The 18,232-nt window shown below is 35.7% G+C and overlaps 1 protein-coding gene across 5 annotated transcripts in view; it reads right to left on the reverse strand.

Annotated features, from left to right (window-relative positions):
* Positions 1–250: 250 nt before the first annotated feature.
* Positions 251–18,232, reverse strand: part of MAGI2 (membrane associated guanylate kinase, WW and PDZ domain containing 2) — a 1,692,369-nt gene continuing 1,674,387 nt past the window's right edge. For all 5 annotated transcript variants that reach the window (XM_074268482.1, XM_074268481.1, XM_074268480.1 and 2 more), the window contains one exon: positions 251–1,555. In XM_074268482.1, the coding sequence (XP_074124583.1) occupies positions 753–1,555 (803 nt within the window). In that variant the 3' untranslated portion in view covers positions 251–752. The remainder of the gene's footprint in view (positions 1,556–18,232) is intronic.

The following is an 18,232-nucleotide window of genomic DNA, read 5'->3' on the forward strand; positions in this document are numbered from 1 at the left end:
TTTTCTGAAACCTGACTTGGTTCCCCTTCCGATCCTCTTCCCCTAAATGTACAGAAATAGGATTTGTTCACAAAATGGCAGTAAAAATGGCATCACACCAATTAATTGACTCAATTTCCTAAGTCATCCTGAAGCCCACAGTGAATGAGGCTGCTAGTACCAGGTGTGGACTGTCCCAAAGTGTGTGTACCATGGAAATATGTCATGGGTGCACAGTTCTGAATGTTTCAAAGAAACCCTTTAACCCCTGTTTAGATGCATTGAGAATAATTTATTTACAACACTTTAGCTCAGTTAAAAGATATAATCTTTTTCTCAGTTTCAGCTTGCTCCGTGCAGTTTGATTTTTAAGGCGATATTCCAGTTTGTGATTGCTTGTCCAGTTTCTTGATATAAAGTTTGCAATGACACCCAAATCCTTCATGCAGCGGGGGAAAAATACTAAAGCTACACTGCACTGCCTTTCTCCAATTGTACTTTAGGATATTTTGGTTCTTCCATAGCTGCCCGAGTCCCTAAAATGGAATGGGGGACTGTAGGATCAGTTTGTAATCTCTGCATTGCCTATAGACTGCTCAAATTTATTGGATGCTCTGCATATCCTCATGGAATATGGTTCTGCGTTGATGCTTCCAGGCCTTGACGTCTCATGGATATATGAGTGACAGTGAAAATAAATTAAAACATTGTGAGACAGAACCTAAGAAGAATGTTCTGTGTTAATGTGAAATGGAGGGCAACAGCTGCATCGCTTATCTGCTCATGGCTGAAGCGTCAGATTTCAGTACACTAGGCAACTTGTCAGAACCAGGGATTTTCCAAGGTCCCGGTGAGACAGTCGCCTTCCGAGTTGCGGTGGTGGCGTTGCGAACACTACTAGAATGGAAGTGTCCCTTCCTTGGGAACTCGCCGTGTTTCCCGTCAGGCTCCCGCCGGCTGTGGTCCATGTCACTTGAGTACGGGCTGCAGCTATTGCTACCGTATGCCTTAGTAGCACCGAGTGGTTCGAGCTGGCTGTGATCAGGAGCTGCTGCGGCCTTCTTTTCTGCTGGACCCAAAGCTCTGAGATCCTCTTTCCTCCCGAGAGATCCACCTCTGTTTGAATCCGCGGCCTTGGACCTCCCGCGTTGTTCGTCATTGGTCCCAGCGTACATCATCTCCCCTGCTCCCACTTCCGCGACAGTGAGCTGTCCCATCGCTTTACTCTCCGAGGGGGGCCTGCCGCCCTCGGTTTTCTTGGATTTGCACTCAGACGATCCTTTGTTTGATGTCTCTTCATGCTTTGACCTATCAACCTTCTTAGGACTAGCTGATCTTTCCCTTTGTTCCCCTAATCTTTTCTTCTTCTGGCCGTTAGCTGAAAGCTCCTTTGGTTTTCTAACGTCATGTTCCCTTTTGATATCCCATGTTGGGTCTGGGCTTATCTGGTGGGAAGGGTCAGAGGGTGGGGCTAGATGCGATGAAGATAATGGTGAGATTATGTCTTCAAGGGAAGTCACTACTTCCGGCAGACCTGTGGAGGCGGCAGAGGGAGAACCCCAGGAGTTTGGTTCGTCTGTCGTGACAACAAAAAAGAAAAACTGCATGAGAAACCGCACCAAAGGGCAAACATTTCCCCGCATTAAAACATTGCGCTCCTATCCTGTCAGTAATCAGCAGGCAGAGATTTTTAGAGAAACTCCTACGCTTTAGATAGGAACAAGTTCAGAGAAAAGCAACCTCAAGGTGTCTTCTCCCTGAAGTCCCCCGCTGCTACGCCCCCACCCCTCCCCCGACCCCATCCCTCCCCCTCGCTTCTTTGACAAAAGGGCGACAGTTCTGGTCTCAGAGTACCCCCTCTCCACTGTTTCTGAAGGGAGCTGGGAGTTCTGTATCGCCCCTCATCAAATTCTCTCTAGTTTCTGTGAAGCCTCAAATCTGATAATTTATTGGTAAAATCTTTTACTTTCATGCATTTCTTACATGCACATTGAACTAGGCAGTATCAATGTCCTCTTCAAAAAAGAGCAAAAATGCTATTCTAATATAGAGCGTTACCCAAAAACAATCCTTTAGTTATCTTTATTTCAACCCACACTGTAAATGAGAGACCGAGTTTTTAAAATGGACATAATTCTGCATTGTCCTTTAGCAATTAACCATCTCTCTTAAAAACCCGTCACATGTTATGGGAATTCTTGCTGTGTTGTCATTAAGCAATTAATCATCTTTCTTAAAAGTTGGTCTTATGTCAAGGAAATCCTTGGATCTACCATTCTGAGACAAGTAATTTTAGCTGTGGAACTTAGCTCTATATTTTAACCTCAGGGGCCTGGTATGGTATTTCTGGTACTGGAATAGAGGAAGAGAGAAAGGATTGAGGTGGGGCAGCTAGTTAGTTCAGTGAATAGAGCGCCGGCCTTGACGTCAGTGGGACCTGAGTTCAAATTTAGTCTCAGATACTTAACACTTCCTGGCTGTGCGACCCTGGCCAAGTCACTTAACCCCAATTGCCTCAGTAAAAATGAGGCAAAAAATGTAAAAAAAATGTAAAAAAGTAAAAACAAGTAAAAATGAAAAATGAAAAGAAAAAGAAAAAGGATAGAGCTGCTGGGGTGGGAAGATCCTAGTGAACTATTTGAAATCCATAATTCTGGTATCTCCAAATCACAAGCATGGGAAATTATCTCCTTTAAACTGAAGTTCTGGGGATTTCCCCCCAGTGTTTTCCTCTTACATTTTCTCTTGGTTACCATTTAAGCAAGAGGGTCATGTAAGGAAAATATCCTGGTTGTTAGTTTACCTGCTCACTCTCATGTTATTCCTACCTTGATTTTCTGACCGCTTTTATTATCATCATATATGCATTTTGAATTCCTTGAACCCAAGACTTCCTATGGGTAAGTTGGGCTCTTGGGAAAGCTATAGCTGCTAGCCCATTCAGAAGTATTGTGTAGTTTAGCATAAGAAATCTAGAAAAGTAATTTGGCATTTTGACTTTTTTATGAACAGGGTAGCCTTGGTTAGTTCAAGGACTATCAACCAAATTTATTTTAATTCACTTAAATAAAATAGGACTCTTGACATGGATAAGATGGTCCAGAGTCAAAAGTAAAAGAAAAAAAGTTTAGTGCAGCAGCTCTCAAAAGATTGGAAACAGTTGACTGTGGCTTTCAAAAGGGCCCAAACTAAGGGCATGAGAAAAGGGTAGGCACTGGCAGCATCTGGTTTGACTGTTGTAATCATTCAAATTTTTATAGGCTCTCTGTCTCCTATAACATCACAAATTGCATATTAAATTAGTTATTTTCAAATTATATTGGAGATATTGGGAGTAGTAGTAATTATTCGCTTCATTTACAGATGGAGGAATTAAAACACAGAGAAATTAAATGATTTGATCAGAATTACAGAGTGATTCATCCAAGAATAAAATCTGGTTTTCTTCATTCTTTTTACTTGCCAACAAAAATGTCCTATATCGTAGCTTATATCAGCCTTGCAGATAGGTTCAAAATATGTGGGATGTGAGGGCTCAGTAGGAGACTCTTGGCAAACAGAATGGGATTGAATGATTCTACAGATATATTTATCCATATAAAATCTATCAGCCCTTATTCCTCCCAGTTTTGTTTAATCAGATGACAAGAGGACACAAATCTTTAGCAAACGGTAAAAGCAGGCCTAATCATTCTACAAACTCAAATTTTCTTAAAAACATTTCCAAGCAATAATAGGGTGAACAAAGTTTTATTTCTTTTTCCTTAAAGTTCAAGTGTATTTTGGGACATGGTAACTGCCCAATATACACTTAAAAAAAAACAAAACCCAAAACCTTACCATTATGGTAACATCTCCATTAACAGAAGTTATATTTTTGACAGAAACTTCATAAACAGAAAAAAAAAAAAAAAGAATACATAGGATAACATTATAGAATGTCAAACAAGGGAGGGAAAGGTTATGGAAAGAAAGAAAACCATTAAATGATCTAAAGTATCACATATGCCTGAAGAGATAAAAATATTATCCTGAAAGACTTGGGATAGAGGTAGAAGAGGGCAGAAGCTGGGAAACAATTAAAGAAGATAGAAACAGAACCCAACTTGTTCTTGACAAAAGATGGAACCTAGGAAGGAAGGTAGGATACTGGACAATTAGAGAAAGAGGAACTGTTGGCAGTTTGCATGGAAGCAAATAATATATCAAATACGTAGGAGAGCTGCTTAATGTCAGAGATTCGAACAAAGCTTTACCTTAGCAATAAAAGGCTTAGAAATCAAAGACCATGTTGGGACCACAAATGAGTGGGTAGGAATTTCAGTTTAAGTACAATAGAAATAACCTCATTATCAGATGTTTCCCATGTTTGACAGGGTAAGGATTCCCTGAAGAAAAGGAGGGGATAAATCCTCTAGAAGTGAAGAGATCTGGGAACAGGAGGCAAGCTTCAGAGACTTCCCTGCTTTGATTATGGAGATAATTAGAACCTATGTGGAGAAGCATTTTTGTTCTGCCTCACTAACTGTTGGTCTGAGGAATTTTTTAAAAACCAAGATAAATTGGCATAATGAAGTCTTGTTTTTAAGGGAGTTCTTTCTGAAGTTTCTCTAACTCATTCACTTTCCAAAGGGATGAACAGGTGAGCTAAGTGATGTATCAAAACACCTTACTGAGGATGAAGATGAGACATGAGCCTTTGGTTCATCTCTTAAATTTTCAACATTCAGCTTTTATTGGTTTCCATTTCCAATACAAAAAGGGATCACAATTATTCAATGAGCTATTCTTCAATTTTAACTGACTCAGAAGGAGATAAAGAATCCATTAAATCATCATAGATGTCTATGATGGCATGAAATCACAGAATTTAGGAGTGGAGAGGGATCTTGGAGATCAGGTAGTCCAAATCCATCTCTGTCAAGGAATCCTTGTTTATAATATCCACTTGCAGTCACTAAGCCTGTGTTTGGAACCTTCATTATCTGCTATAGTAATCTATTTTGTTTTCAAACAGACCTCAAATCCAAATATCTCCTTTGTAACAACTATCCATCATTCCAAATTCTGCCTTCTGGAGTCATACAAAATGAGGTGAATCCTTCTTCTTCATGATAGCTCTTCCAATACTAGATGACTGTCATGTCTACCCAAAGTCTCCACTTTTCCAGAGCATCCCCAACTCCCTCAATTAATCATTCTCTGGCATGTTCTAGAGGACTCTCACTATCCTGCCTACTCTTGTTTTATTTAATTTATACCTAGAACCTTTCACTGTATTGCAGATACAACCTAGCCAGGTCAGAGTTTAGTGGTACTATTATATCCCATTCTCTACATACTTGGGCCTCTTAATGTTATCAAGGATGGCATTAGTTTTTCTTTTTCTTTTTTTTATTGGAGGGAGTAGGGAGACAGCTCTTATAATAGAGCACATATTGATTTAATAAATTATATTTTAAATCATCATGGGAGTAAACTATATATCAATATGTCAAATGCCTTTCCTTTCACATACCAGTGATAAAAGATGTAATTCAATTAAATTATATATTTAAGTTAAATTCATTTATAGGTAGCAAATGGGCAGCTATGGGGCATAGTAGATAGAATACTGGGACTGGAGTTAGGAACATTTATCTTTCTGAATTTAAATCTGGCATCAGACATTTCCTACCTGTGTGACTTTAGCCAAGTCACTTAAACCTCAGTTTCTTCATCTGTCAGATGGGCTCGCAAAGGAAATGGCAAACCACTCCAAGATCTTTGCCAAGAAAACTACAAAAAGGATCCCAGAAAGTTGGACATGACTGAAAAATGATTAAACAACTGGATAATAATACTGATTAATATTGAGACTTGTAATATTAATAAAAATTAATCATCCTAATGAGTACTCTTTTAATAGAATTCTTTAAATATTTAACTTCATTTAATGCCTATAATAACTGTCATATAGCTAATACAAATGTTCTTATTCCCATTTTACATATGAAGGAAACTGAGGCTCAGAAAATAAAATAAAATAGTTCAAGGTCACACCGCTAGTAAGTGACAGAGATAGGAATCATACTCATTCTCCTCACTCTGAGTTTACCATCCTTTCTGCTTTTCCAGCTTCAGTAAATAAATGGCTGTGCTCTTTATTTTTCTTGGGGGAAAAGTGACAGGAAAAATAAGAGTAGTTTAGGAAGAGTTGCTTTTCACCTGAGCTGAAACTTAAGGAATTATGATGATGAGAGCCATCTGAATGGAAAATCATTGCCTAGGATCCTACTTTATAATTTATCTACTTACTTCAACCCTTGAAGTTATGGCAGATGATAGCATCCTGTGAGATTAATAATGGTCTAGTGAATATCTAGTGTAGCATTTCCTTTAATAATGCTGGTTGGCACCTTCTCTGCAACTTAAAGCCTTGAACAGTGGTTCTTAAAGTGTGATCTGAGGTCCCTTGGAGATCCTGAAACCCTTTCAGGAGTTACAGAATTATATTATTTATACATGATTATATACGATTTTAAACAACATTTGATTAAGGAGAGCAAAATGTTACCATGAAGCTAGTATTCTTAATCTGAGTTCAGTGAACATGTTTTGTTTTTTATTATAAACATTTCAGTATAATTTGTTCCTCTTATAAATCTATTTTATTTCATGCATTTAAAAACACTGTTCTACTGCCCAAAAGAATTTATGACAAATGAAAGGTTGGGAAACCCTATCCTATCATCTCTTATCCATAAATGTGTCAGCCATGCAAATTTAAGTCATACAAAATTCCTTTAAGAAGCACAACAATGACTCTTTTATAAGATGAAGCATAAAACAAATGCTAAATGTGTTTGACACCATTATGGAGGATTTCTAGGATAAAGTACAAATGAAAGAGGACTACCCTAGAAATGGTGAGATCTTCCAGATACTGATTTCATTAAGTTCCACAATGTTTAGGAGCCTACTAGAAAAGATCCATAATTATTCCAAAGATTTTGGCCTAACTATCCACATAGGGAAAACTAAGGGGATAAGGAAAAACTAATATTCAGACCAGTAGTTTTCAAATTTTTAAATTCTTAAACAATGGGGATTTCCTCAGGAATTCTTTATAGCAGGTTGTAGTTATTAGTATTTGTCATATTAAACATTGAATTGTCTTTTTATTGTTATGAAAATAGTATCGATCCCACAAACCACCTGAAATGATCTCTAGAACAAAAAGGATCCTTTGACCATATTTTGAGGGCCAGACTGTGATATGCAGTTGTATGAGCAATTTATAAAGTTAGTCTATCAATCCAGGGATTATGGATAGATAATATAGCTGGAATCTGGATTTGAATGAGTTCAGAGTTGAACTGGAGCAAGAGAGTAGTTTAATGCGCTTTTGATAAATTGTAGAATGTTTTAAATGAGCCCAAGTGTTCCCCTGAAACAAATATCCATTTCTTTTAACACTGATATTCTTATGAGGATAGAATCTAGTTATAAATCTTTAAAATATTAGTATCTGAAGAAATGAAGTTGTTGTTTATTCAAAGGATAATGGGGAGTTATATAAGAGGCATTTAGAGGCTTTAATATAATTGTATAGGAGAAGCAGTATAACAGATGAATAAATAGAAAATGGGATGATCATATGTGAGGAATGATGAATGAACAATTTGAATACTTTACTGGAAGCACATTATATCAAGAGAACTAGAAACAGAAATTCTTAATTTGGGATCCATGAATTTTAAAAACAATATTTCAATCATTATATTTCAATATATATTTTGGTTTGTTATGTATTTAAAAACATGATTCTAAATTTCACCAGACTATCAAAGAGTATATGATACAAAAAGATGAAGAACCTCTAATCTTGAGGAAGACTTCTAACAGGCTGTGTAAAGTTCTAGTAGAGACAGGATTTATATGAAAATATAAGAATCATCCAGTATGAGAGAGAAAGTGGATGGCAGATCACAGATTAAGAAAGTAAGGAGGTGTCCAGCAAAGTGCTTAATAAGAGAGATCCTAAAATAAAGCAAAAACACTAGGAAGCAAAATCCACCTAGGTTTAAGCAAAGAATAAGTTCTGAGTAGGCTGGACAGATTTCAGGGTAGATTAAAAAAATATGACAATCAACATCTGTTTGGTATTGCCCCTTCTGGTAAGGAGGGGACAGTGAGGATTGTTGACCTAGTGTTCAGTTCAGAGACAAATAATTAATTTTTTTCCCAACAAGCTATTTGCTTAATAATTTAATAATGATGATGATGATGATAGCTAACATATGTGCCAGTGTTCTTTATAAGCACCATCCTTTCCAATTCCTTTGTGTTTGCTAATTAGAAAGAATACCCAGTGTTTATAAGGTTAAAAATCTCAGGTGGCCATATGGACTAGAGCTGTATCTGGCCCATATGTGGCACATGTTGCCTGGCTGTGTCTTAGCCATAGCTTCCCAGGATCACATTTAGGAGTAAATGGGACTTTCTAGGTGCCAATTCTGGTGCCAATATTCTTCTCTTTTCAGTTGAAGAAATTGAAGTCTACAAAAGAGAAGTCCCTTGTCCAAAGTCAGAGTTAATGGCAGATCTAAGACTAAAACCCAGGTCTCTTGGCTCATTGCTGAGTGCTTTCTGCTCTGTTTCTCATATAATGCTTCAGTTTCCTCAATTAGCAAATTAGAGGTTTGGACACTAGATGATCTCTAAGATCCTTTCCCACTTTAAAGAATGAGTGATAAACTCTTCATTGTGTTCTCTTTGGATGTATTGAATTTATTTGAGATAAAAAAAAAGGTTTTATTCACATTCAATTCACAAGTGAATTGAAATGGTACCTTTAAAAAAAAGTTGGATCCTAGTTGGGGTGGGGGTCAATATTTGTGGCAGGGAAGTCCTTATTACTGAAATAGAAGGCCAACTAAACAGGGAGAATATTGAAATAACATGAGATATCAAAAACTATTTCTACCATAAGTCAGCATGCTACAGGAAAATATCAAAATGATCAGGGTGGCTCAAAGGAGAATGATAGAAAATAATTTGCTGTTTTAAAAGAAAACTTGAAGAACTGTGTTCAAACCTGACAGGTTCATTTGTGCTTGTTCAACTGTTACTAAGATGATTGCTTTTTGTAATAAATATAAACATGAAAAATTCATAGTTTTATCTGTTATATCCAACACAACAAATGAAGGATTTCATCCTTCTTTGCTATTTTTTGGTGTGATGGTTACAGTGCAGAGGCATTGTTAATGGCCTTGAAATATTTATATATATATATTTTTTACCTTTCTATTATCTTGAAGATATAAACTAAGGGCATTATTTTTATTTTTATTAATACTGTATTGGCTCATTAGGGTCTCATTTTCAAGCATTTTTTCTTTTGCATAATTATAAGATCAGTCAACCTGCATGGAATCAAAGCTATAGAAGTATTACATGGATTGTAAAACTCAGGTTAATGAGAAGATACCATTGTAAATTACTAATAATGACCATACAAAATATTTTGCATCCATAGAATCTGTACAGCTATAAAGTGATTATGATTCATGATCTCATTTGGGCCTCACAACAATTCTGTAACATATATATATATATATATGTATGTATATATATATATATATATATATATATATATATATATATATATATATATATATATATATATTCATTTACAGATGAGGAAACTGAAGCCCAGAGAGTAAATGACTTGATTGATTACATTCAAGTTGGCAAGACTGGAATTCTGAACTCTGGTTTCCTAATTCAGTCAGGTTATAAAAATCACACTCATGGGAATAAAGATTAAAAGTCTAAAGACCTATATGAACTAATGAAAGTTCTGATTTATGTAACATTTGAAAAGAAAGGCAATAAAATCTTATTATTTGTTGAGAGCTTGTGTGATATGATTAGAGGGGATGTTTGAGAAACTGTCTTATTTTTAAAAATCTACTCCAGAAACCTGAAAAATCTATCATTAGATGCTCCATCCCTATGGAGTTAACCTAATGGGTTTAAGGTTTATAAAGAAGACTGTCCTGGATGCTACAAAGTCCTTCCATTTCTGATACATAGTGTCTCTGTAACCTGGGCAAGTTGTTTAATTGCTCAGGGAGTTAGGGATTTTCAGAAGATTGTAAATTGGGGATAAGCTGCCAATTTGCATTGGTGAAAGTAGTTTTCTCACTTGAGAATCTCCACTATAATATCTGTGATAAATGGTAAGTATCCTAGAATCTTCCTGAATGACTCTACTGAAGGGAAACCCTTTATGAGGCAGTCTGTTCCACTTTTGGACAGTTTTAATAGGAAACTTCTAGTAAGCCACAAGGAAGTATCTAGGTGGTATAGTGGATAGATCACTGGACTTGGAATCAATTGACTTGGAACCAGAAAGACTCATTTTCCTGAATTCAAATCTGACCTTAGACATTTACTAGCTGTATGACCCCAGGGCAAGTTACTTTTGCCTCAGTTTCCTCATCTGTAAAATAAGGTAGAGAAGGAAATAGCAAACCACTGTAGTATCTTTGCCAAGAAAACCCCAAATGGGGTCATGGAGAGTTGGACATAAAAGAAAAGCAATTTAACAACAGCAATGCTAGGCTGAATTTTGTATCTCTGATACCTCAATATACTATTTATTCTCAGGTCTAACTTCTTAATCTGAGGAGAAACCCTCTCTGACATGAAACCTTCAAATACTTGAAGATATATCTCCACTAAAATTTTCTTCTCAAGACTCCTTCCACCATTCTTTGTATGGCATGGCCTCCAAAATTCACCACCTTTTTTTTTTTTTGGACTCACACTCTCTCTCCAGTTCAGTTCTGGTCTCATTTTATTTTTCTACCTACATTGTCTATCTCAGGGATACCTATGAATGTGGTCATATAATGGACCAGCCTTCTAAATGCATACCACAATCTGACTAAAACTTAGTATTTCTTGTGTGGGTAGTTAAGCTGATTTCTTCTACATACTCATGGCTTTCTCTGAGGAAACTTTGTAAAACTCTGGGGTTTGAGCAACCAATAGAAAGAATTCGTTATCTATAAGGAATCCCTTTTCCTTTTAGCTTTCATCATAAAACATCCGCCATTGTTTATAATTTTATTTATAAAAATTTTAAGCATTCCAATTATACTTTAAGATGGAAATATACAGATAAGCCATTAATACAGAATGGCTAGGGGCAGCTAGGTGGCACAGTAGATAGAGCATCAGCCCTGAATTTAGGAGGACCAGAGTTCAAATCTGATCTCAGACATTTAACACTTCCTAGCTGTGTGACCCTGGGCAAGTCACTCAACCCCAGCCTCAGAAAAAAAACAAAAATAAAATAAAAATAAAAAATAATATGGAATGCTCAGTTTTGAAGACCTAACAAAAACTTTTAAAAAATTGATATATATTTTTTTGTCACCAAAAATTTTCCTGTATTCCTGTTCCTCCCCTTCAGAGAAAATTTTTTAAGAGAAAAAAAAAAAGCAAGAAAAAGTTGACATAAAAATGGACAACATATGCATTGTTCTCTACCTATGGTCCTCATTAACTGCCCCTGCTCCCAAACAAAGTAGTGAGCAGATAAGAACATTTAAGTTATAAAACAGAAATTAGATTTAGAAAAATTTTAAAAAGTCATTTAAAAGGAAGATGAGAAAAACTGATCATCATTATTTCCTTAAGATTTTTAAAAAATCCTTTTAATGTATTTTCTTTTCAATAGTACAAGAATAATATCTTTCATGTGAACAAAAACACCAGATTAACAAGGAAACAAACAAAGGGAGAATCATCAGGTAGCATCTGTCTCTTGCCTTGGGCCTGGGGGATGAAATTAGTGTCAAATTTGACGGCCTTTTGGGGAGCCTTGAGAAATTGTGCCTAGTGGGGATACTTAACTATTTAAGCTTACTTTATCCAAATGCAGTTTAATAGGTTAGATGGAGAAGCCATGATTTCAAAGCTTCAGTATCAGGTTGGAGAGCATATATTGGGGGAGGATCAGGATTAACAAACCTATCAACAAATAAATAGTTTGAAAACTAATTGTGTTGTGTATCAGTTAAATTTACTGAATCATATGCTTTCCCTCAGTGGCACCCTGAGGTGTAGTCTTAATACATATTTACTGAACAATAAAGCATTGAAGGGGTAGCAGTGCATAGATCACTAACTAAGCTTGGAATCAGGAACACTCATCTTCATAAGTTCAAATCTGACTTCAGATACTGCCTTTATGACTCTGGGCAAGTCTCAATTCCTCATCTGTAAAATCAGGTAGAAAAACAAATGGCAAACCATTTCATTATCTTTGCCAAGAAAACCCCAAAATGGGATCACAAAAAGGAGGGCACAATTAAAAGAATTAAACAATAATATAGCATTGTGATTGACACGCATTGGTCATTAATTCTAATTTCAATTAGTTTATCTGATTGTTTTCTATCATGGATAGCCAGCAGACAACAAAGCTTTGAGGAAATAAGAAGCTAAGTTTTTAAAGACAAAGCGTGCCCTTGACCTTTTGCAATGGATCACAGCCCTTAGAATTCAAATCATTAATATCCTCTTAATAAATACATAATAATGATAACAATAATAAACATAACTATCATTTATATATTACTAGATTAAGTAGTTTATAATTATTATTTCATTTTAACCTCATAATTACCCTGGGAGTTAGGTGTTATCATTATCCCCATTTTACAGATAAGGAAATTGAGGCAAATAGAGGTTCAATGACTTGTCCAGAGTCACACAGGTAGGAAGTAACTGAAGCTGGATTTGAACTGAAGTTTTCTTGACTCCAGGCCCTTGAGTCTATCAACTCACCAGCTAATTGCCTTTAATATTACATTAAATATGTTAATATACATATCTGTATATATTCAATTACTCTTAAGTAAAAGTAGTTCTCAAGGGATTAAAAAGCAGTTCCCCCCAAAATAAACATCCCTGGAGGGAGATTAAAAACAATGACAAAGATCTTTGAGAGTCGCAAGAACTCAAGTAACTTTTATATTTCCTTGCACAAAAGAATCACAGTGGAGCCCCAGATCAATTCAAGTTGGGGCAAAGTAACACAAAACTGTCCTACGTGTATCTCTTTCATAACTTTCTTGTTCACAACAGTCCTGGCTGGTTTTGAGGAAAACTTGGGGGGGGGTGGAATGTAACTTAAGTCTCTCCAGTTACACCAGTATTTTGCTACATACACACACATAAGCACACACACACACACACACACACACACGATTAGAAAAGATTGGAATTAAGAGCTAATGCAGAGAATTGGTAGAATTTCTTAGCAATATGATGCAAAGCAAGGCACTAGATGGCCAGCTTACAAAATGTGGGTGCAACATAGTCTAAGGGGGAGGAAGAATGGTGAAAGGAGAAATGGGAATGTAGAAAAGACAACCATTTGCCTAGTTTCAAGTATTTTCCAGAGTTGATTTTGTTTCCAGAATCACTAAGGATTAAAAGATTCTGACCAATTGGTTCTGATTAATTTATGGCATTTGCCTTCCTAAGAGATAAATTCTGGCACATGAATAGTTATTATGCAAAAGTAGTGCAATGACTTGAAAACAGATAATTTTCTTTAGGGGACTATACCTTCCCTTTGTTATCATGTTTCCATTTTTAATTGGCTCAGTAAACCTTTTTACACTAAAAAAAATAAAATTATTATGAATTCTAGGATCAAATCGATGCAGTTTTATTTTATTGGCAAGATTTTAAGGATAACATTACAACCCCAAACATTTTGCAGGGGTCTTTGGAGTTTTGGGAAAGAGAGAGGTGAGCTCCTTAGATTCTATGTGTGGTTTTCCATTCCTGAAATGTATTTGCCCTCTTTTATCCCTGAACCTGTGACTCCTTCAAAATTCAGACAGCCAGGCACCAAGTCCATCCTCCACCAGACTAAGGAGTCACCAGCAGTGATTCATACTGGATCCCCAGAGAGCTCCTTTTTTAGTATTAGTGAAGCCCCTACAAGTGATGTTACAGTGGCTATTCTGATTGATATATCCCCTGAGAACCCAAAGTCCATTATACCCAACTGTTTTAAGGCATGCAGCCAGAACTGCCTGCATTTGCAGACAAAAATACTTCAGTGCACGGCTTCCATTTGTGCACTGTTTGAACAGTACTAACCCCAGACCCACTTCTGAAGGCAAATTTAGTTTCTGTCCTTAGCTTCCTCATTCTGCTGCCTTTCCCACCACTCAATGACTACCCTGCCCTCTGCTGAAGGGCCAAATGTGTACAATGAATAGGAATGGTTGATGTTAGTTTTGGCTCAATTTCTATGCACCTGTTAGCATTACTGAGTTCTGACTATTGAAGAAATCTTAGGCAATCCAACGACAAAAAAGGAAATATTTGTTGCCTTTTATATAGAAAATATAAGCAGTGCTTATATGTACAGATTGTGATTTTCTAGCACGTTAGTTGTACACTAATTAGCCTTTAGTGACAATTGAGTCACATAGCTATAAATTTATATACTTTTAAAACATAATACTTATTTTGTTTTTCTTTTTTACTCTTTTCTCTTGCTATAGTTAACCTGACACTGCTTTCCTCATTTTCTATGGGAAAATACATGATTTTATCAATATTTTTAAAATTTCATGGAAGGATTTTCAGTTTAAGATTCCTTTCATTTGATTTCAGATTTATTATAATTTCACTCAATTTAAAATTGATAAAGCTTTGTAGGTTTGGTATGCTAGAAAGATAGGTAGACTTAAAGTCAGGATTTCCATTCTTGTTTCAGATAGTTAATTACATTGCAACTATGGGGGAAGAAGTTCAACCTCTCAGAGACTCATATAAAAATGGGTATAATGATATTTTAAATTAATTTTAATTATCTATCTATCCCACAGTTCTGATTTGGGGAAATCTGAAGACAGAGAGTTGCAAATCTTAAAGCACTATTTTAATGTGAGTTGTTATCGTTTGAACCTAGCTTTTCTCATAAATCTATAATTCCTTGTTATAATCTAAAAATAAAAATGGGGCAATAATCAGGGCTTATGTTTTATATTTAAGTCACAAAATATAGATTGTCTTAAAATATACAAAATAGAATAAGCCCATTTATCTTTTTAAAATGTCAAAGTAGTTTTAAAAGTTTTAGTATGAAGTCACATATGGTCTTTAAAAAAACCCTCAAAATTCTTGGGACAGCTCTCTCCCCAATTTTGGTTCCCAAGTGCCCCAGAAGCTCTTAAGTCACTAAAAGTAATAAAGCAGAAACAGAATTGAAACTTGTCTTTTATTAATGATTGCCTGAAACTCATTCACAATAATTTGTTACCTCAATCAGATTTTTACTTTTTACACTCTCCCCCCTTCCCATTGTGGAAGGAGAGGACTATTTCTCACCCCATCCCTGTACCCTAGAACTGAAAGATTCTAAGATATCTGCAAACCTGAGGCAATTTTTGGGAGGTGTGGGGAAGGCATTGATGATCCACTGAAATGAATTTTGCTTAGTTGGCCCTAGAAACAAATTAGATTTAGTCTTTTTTGGATTTATCAGAGGAGAAATACTATTTGATCTCTCCCTAACAGATATATATATATATATATATATATATATATATATATATATATATATATATATATATATATATATATATATATATTTAGATGTTCTGTCACAAGAGATTCATTTCAGCAAGGATTTAATAGTTCCTTAAAAAAACCAAAACAAAACAAAACAATATTCTTCCTTTTCTAAATCCCTAGATCTCCCATCTATTGTTCCCTCTAGTTATGGACTTTCTGAAAAGGAAATATGTCATTGGAATACATTTTTTCATTAATAGCAATTTTATCCACTCATCTAGTCTTATTTTACATGGTAATTATATTTTTAATTTGATTTGGCCCTCACTGCTGCTCAGCAGTCCCATTATCCATCATGTCCACACCCTCAGCATCTATTCCCCAAGCTTCTTTACACTACGCCTCTCTACTTTTCCCCAGCAGATAATAACAGTAGTTCATATTTATTTAATTTTTCAAGTATTTTCCTCATAACAACCTTATGAGCTCAGTAATAAAAAGCACTCAAAAATTTGTTGCTGAATTTGTAGAGAAAACTAACTCTCAGAGAAGAGGCACAGTCACCCAGATAGTCAGAGCAAGGAGTCAATCTTTGACTCACTTTCTACTAACACAGGGTGCCTCTCTTAAGATCTCTTACCTTTTACTTAGTAAGGCATTTAACATTTCCTAGTTGGTGAGTCTAGGCAAGTCACTTAACCCCAATGCCTCACCTTCAACCCCCCTCAAAACAAAACAAAACAAAACAAAACAAAACAAAACAAAAAAAAGAAAATTAAGGTCATTTATCTCTTAGCTTTTTAAACTGTGGGTCATGATCCCATATAAGGTCTCATAATTAAATGTTGGGTAATGAACTTATAATAAATTATCAATAAATGTTTGATTTATATACCTATTTTATATACCTGTATACCCAGGTTCATATAAAAATTTCTTGAGAGAAAAAAGATCACAAGTAGAAAAAATTAAGAAGCTCTGATAGCTCAAATTCTACTACCTTTCCAACTTCTTTCTACTTTTGAATATCTCTTTTGTCTTACACTTACAACTTCTTTTTAATTCCCATTTTATGGAAAAAGGTATCCTCTCTTCTTTTCAAAGATTACTATTGCACTTATACTATTTTCTTTTTTAATAATAAACATTAATTTTTCTTGTATAAAACAGAAAGAAGATTGCATATAAGACTGTCTATATTATGTATCGCTTAAATTTTTTTAAAAGTCTATACATTTAACACGATAGCATTAACATTGTTCTGCTTCTGTTGGGATTACTGGGTGGGAACTCAGGTTGTCTGGACGGTGACAAGGTGGGAGTCCACACTCGGGTCCTCCTGAATTCAGGGCTGGTGCTCTATCCACTGCGCCACCTAGCTGCCCCTCTTTGTATCTCTTTCTGAATTTGCTTCAACTCTTTTTTGTGTATTTTGAAATATTTCATTGACAATTTTTTCTTCATTTTATCACTATCCCTCCACTTTTCCCATAAGTCTCCACAAATACTCTCTGCTTACATCTTCCCTTGTAACAAATTAGCCCAGTAACAAATTAACCAAGAAATCCACATGTTGGCCAAATCTAAAAATATACATCTTTTTATGCACCTCTAGCCTGTATACTTTTTGCCATTAGATAGGAAACCTTGATTTATCATCAGTCATCAATCAGTCCTGATTGGTAACTGTACTGATCAATGTTCTTAAGCCTTTCAGGAAATTTCCTTTGTAATATCGTAGTCACTGTATAGACTATTCTCTTAGTTTTGTTCATTTCACATATTCTGGAATCAATGCTTTTTCTTCTCTTTTGGGACCTTGTTTCATCAATTAACCTCTCTGTTCAGCTTCTTCTTTCCTTTCCTTTCCTCTGGATTCTTTTGTTCTCTCCTTAAGCATACATCATGAATTATTTTTTTTTCTTGACCTCATGCCTCCCTTTCTCCAAAGTCTTATTTTTTTCTTTTCTTTATTTTTTCAACTTCCTTGTACCTGTTATTTAATGTGAACAAAGGGTAAGGAACTTCCATTAGAGTATGATGTGAACAAAGGGTAAGGGGCTTCCATTAGGGTATGATGTGACCAAAGGGTAAGGGGCTTCCATTTGGGTATGCAGAGGCTGTGCTGCTACTTTATTTCTCCCTGTCACCATGCCATTGACTTTCCCTCCTTCCTCCTTTCCAATCCTAGACCCATAATTAAATTAAATCTCTCATTGCTTCTTGAAAGGATGTGAAATTCTGCTCTCTTAATGTTCCACTTACCATCCCTGTAACTTTCCAAGCTAAGATATTCTTCCCTGGTCATTAGTCTGCCACATGTATTGTCTCCTCCCACTAGAATGTAAGCTTCTTTAGGGTAGAGACTGTCTTCTCTTTTCAAATTTTATCTTCAGAATTTAGGACAATTCCTAGCACATAGCAAATGCTTAATTCATTCATTCTAATCTTATCCAGAGAAGGAGTAGTTGTACTTTACATCTAGTTTTTACCTTAAATTTTACAGCTTACATTATGTTGAACTCTGAAATTTCTCATCAGTCCTTCACTTAAAGGCTTTCCAATTGAAAATCTCAGCCTCAGGGATGCAGGGGATAGGGCCAACTTTGAAGTCAGAAGGACCTGAGTTCAAATCCAGCCTCAGATACTT

The sequence above is a fragment of the Sminthopsis crassicaudata genome, chromosome 5 (genome assembly GCF_048593235.1).
Source record: "Sminthopsis crassicaudata isolate SCR6 chromosome 5, ASM4859323v1, whole genome shotgun sequence".
NCBI lineage: Eukaryota > Metazoa > Chordata > Mammalia > Dasyuromorphia > Dasyuridae > Sminthopsis > Sminthopsis crassicaudata.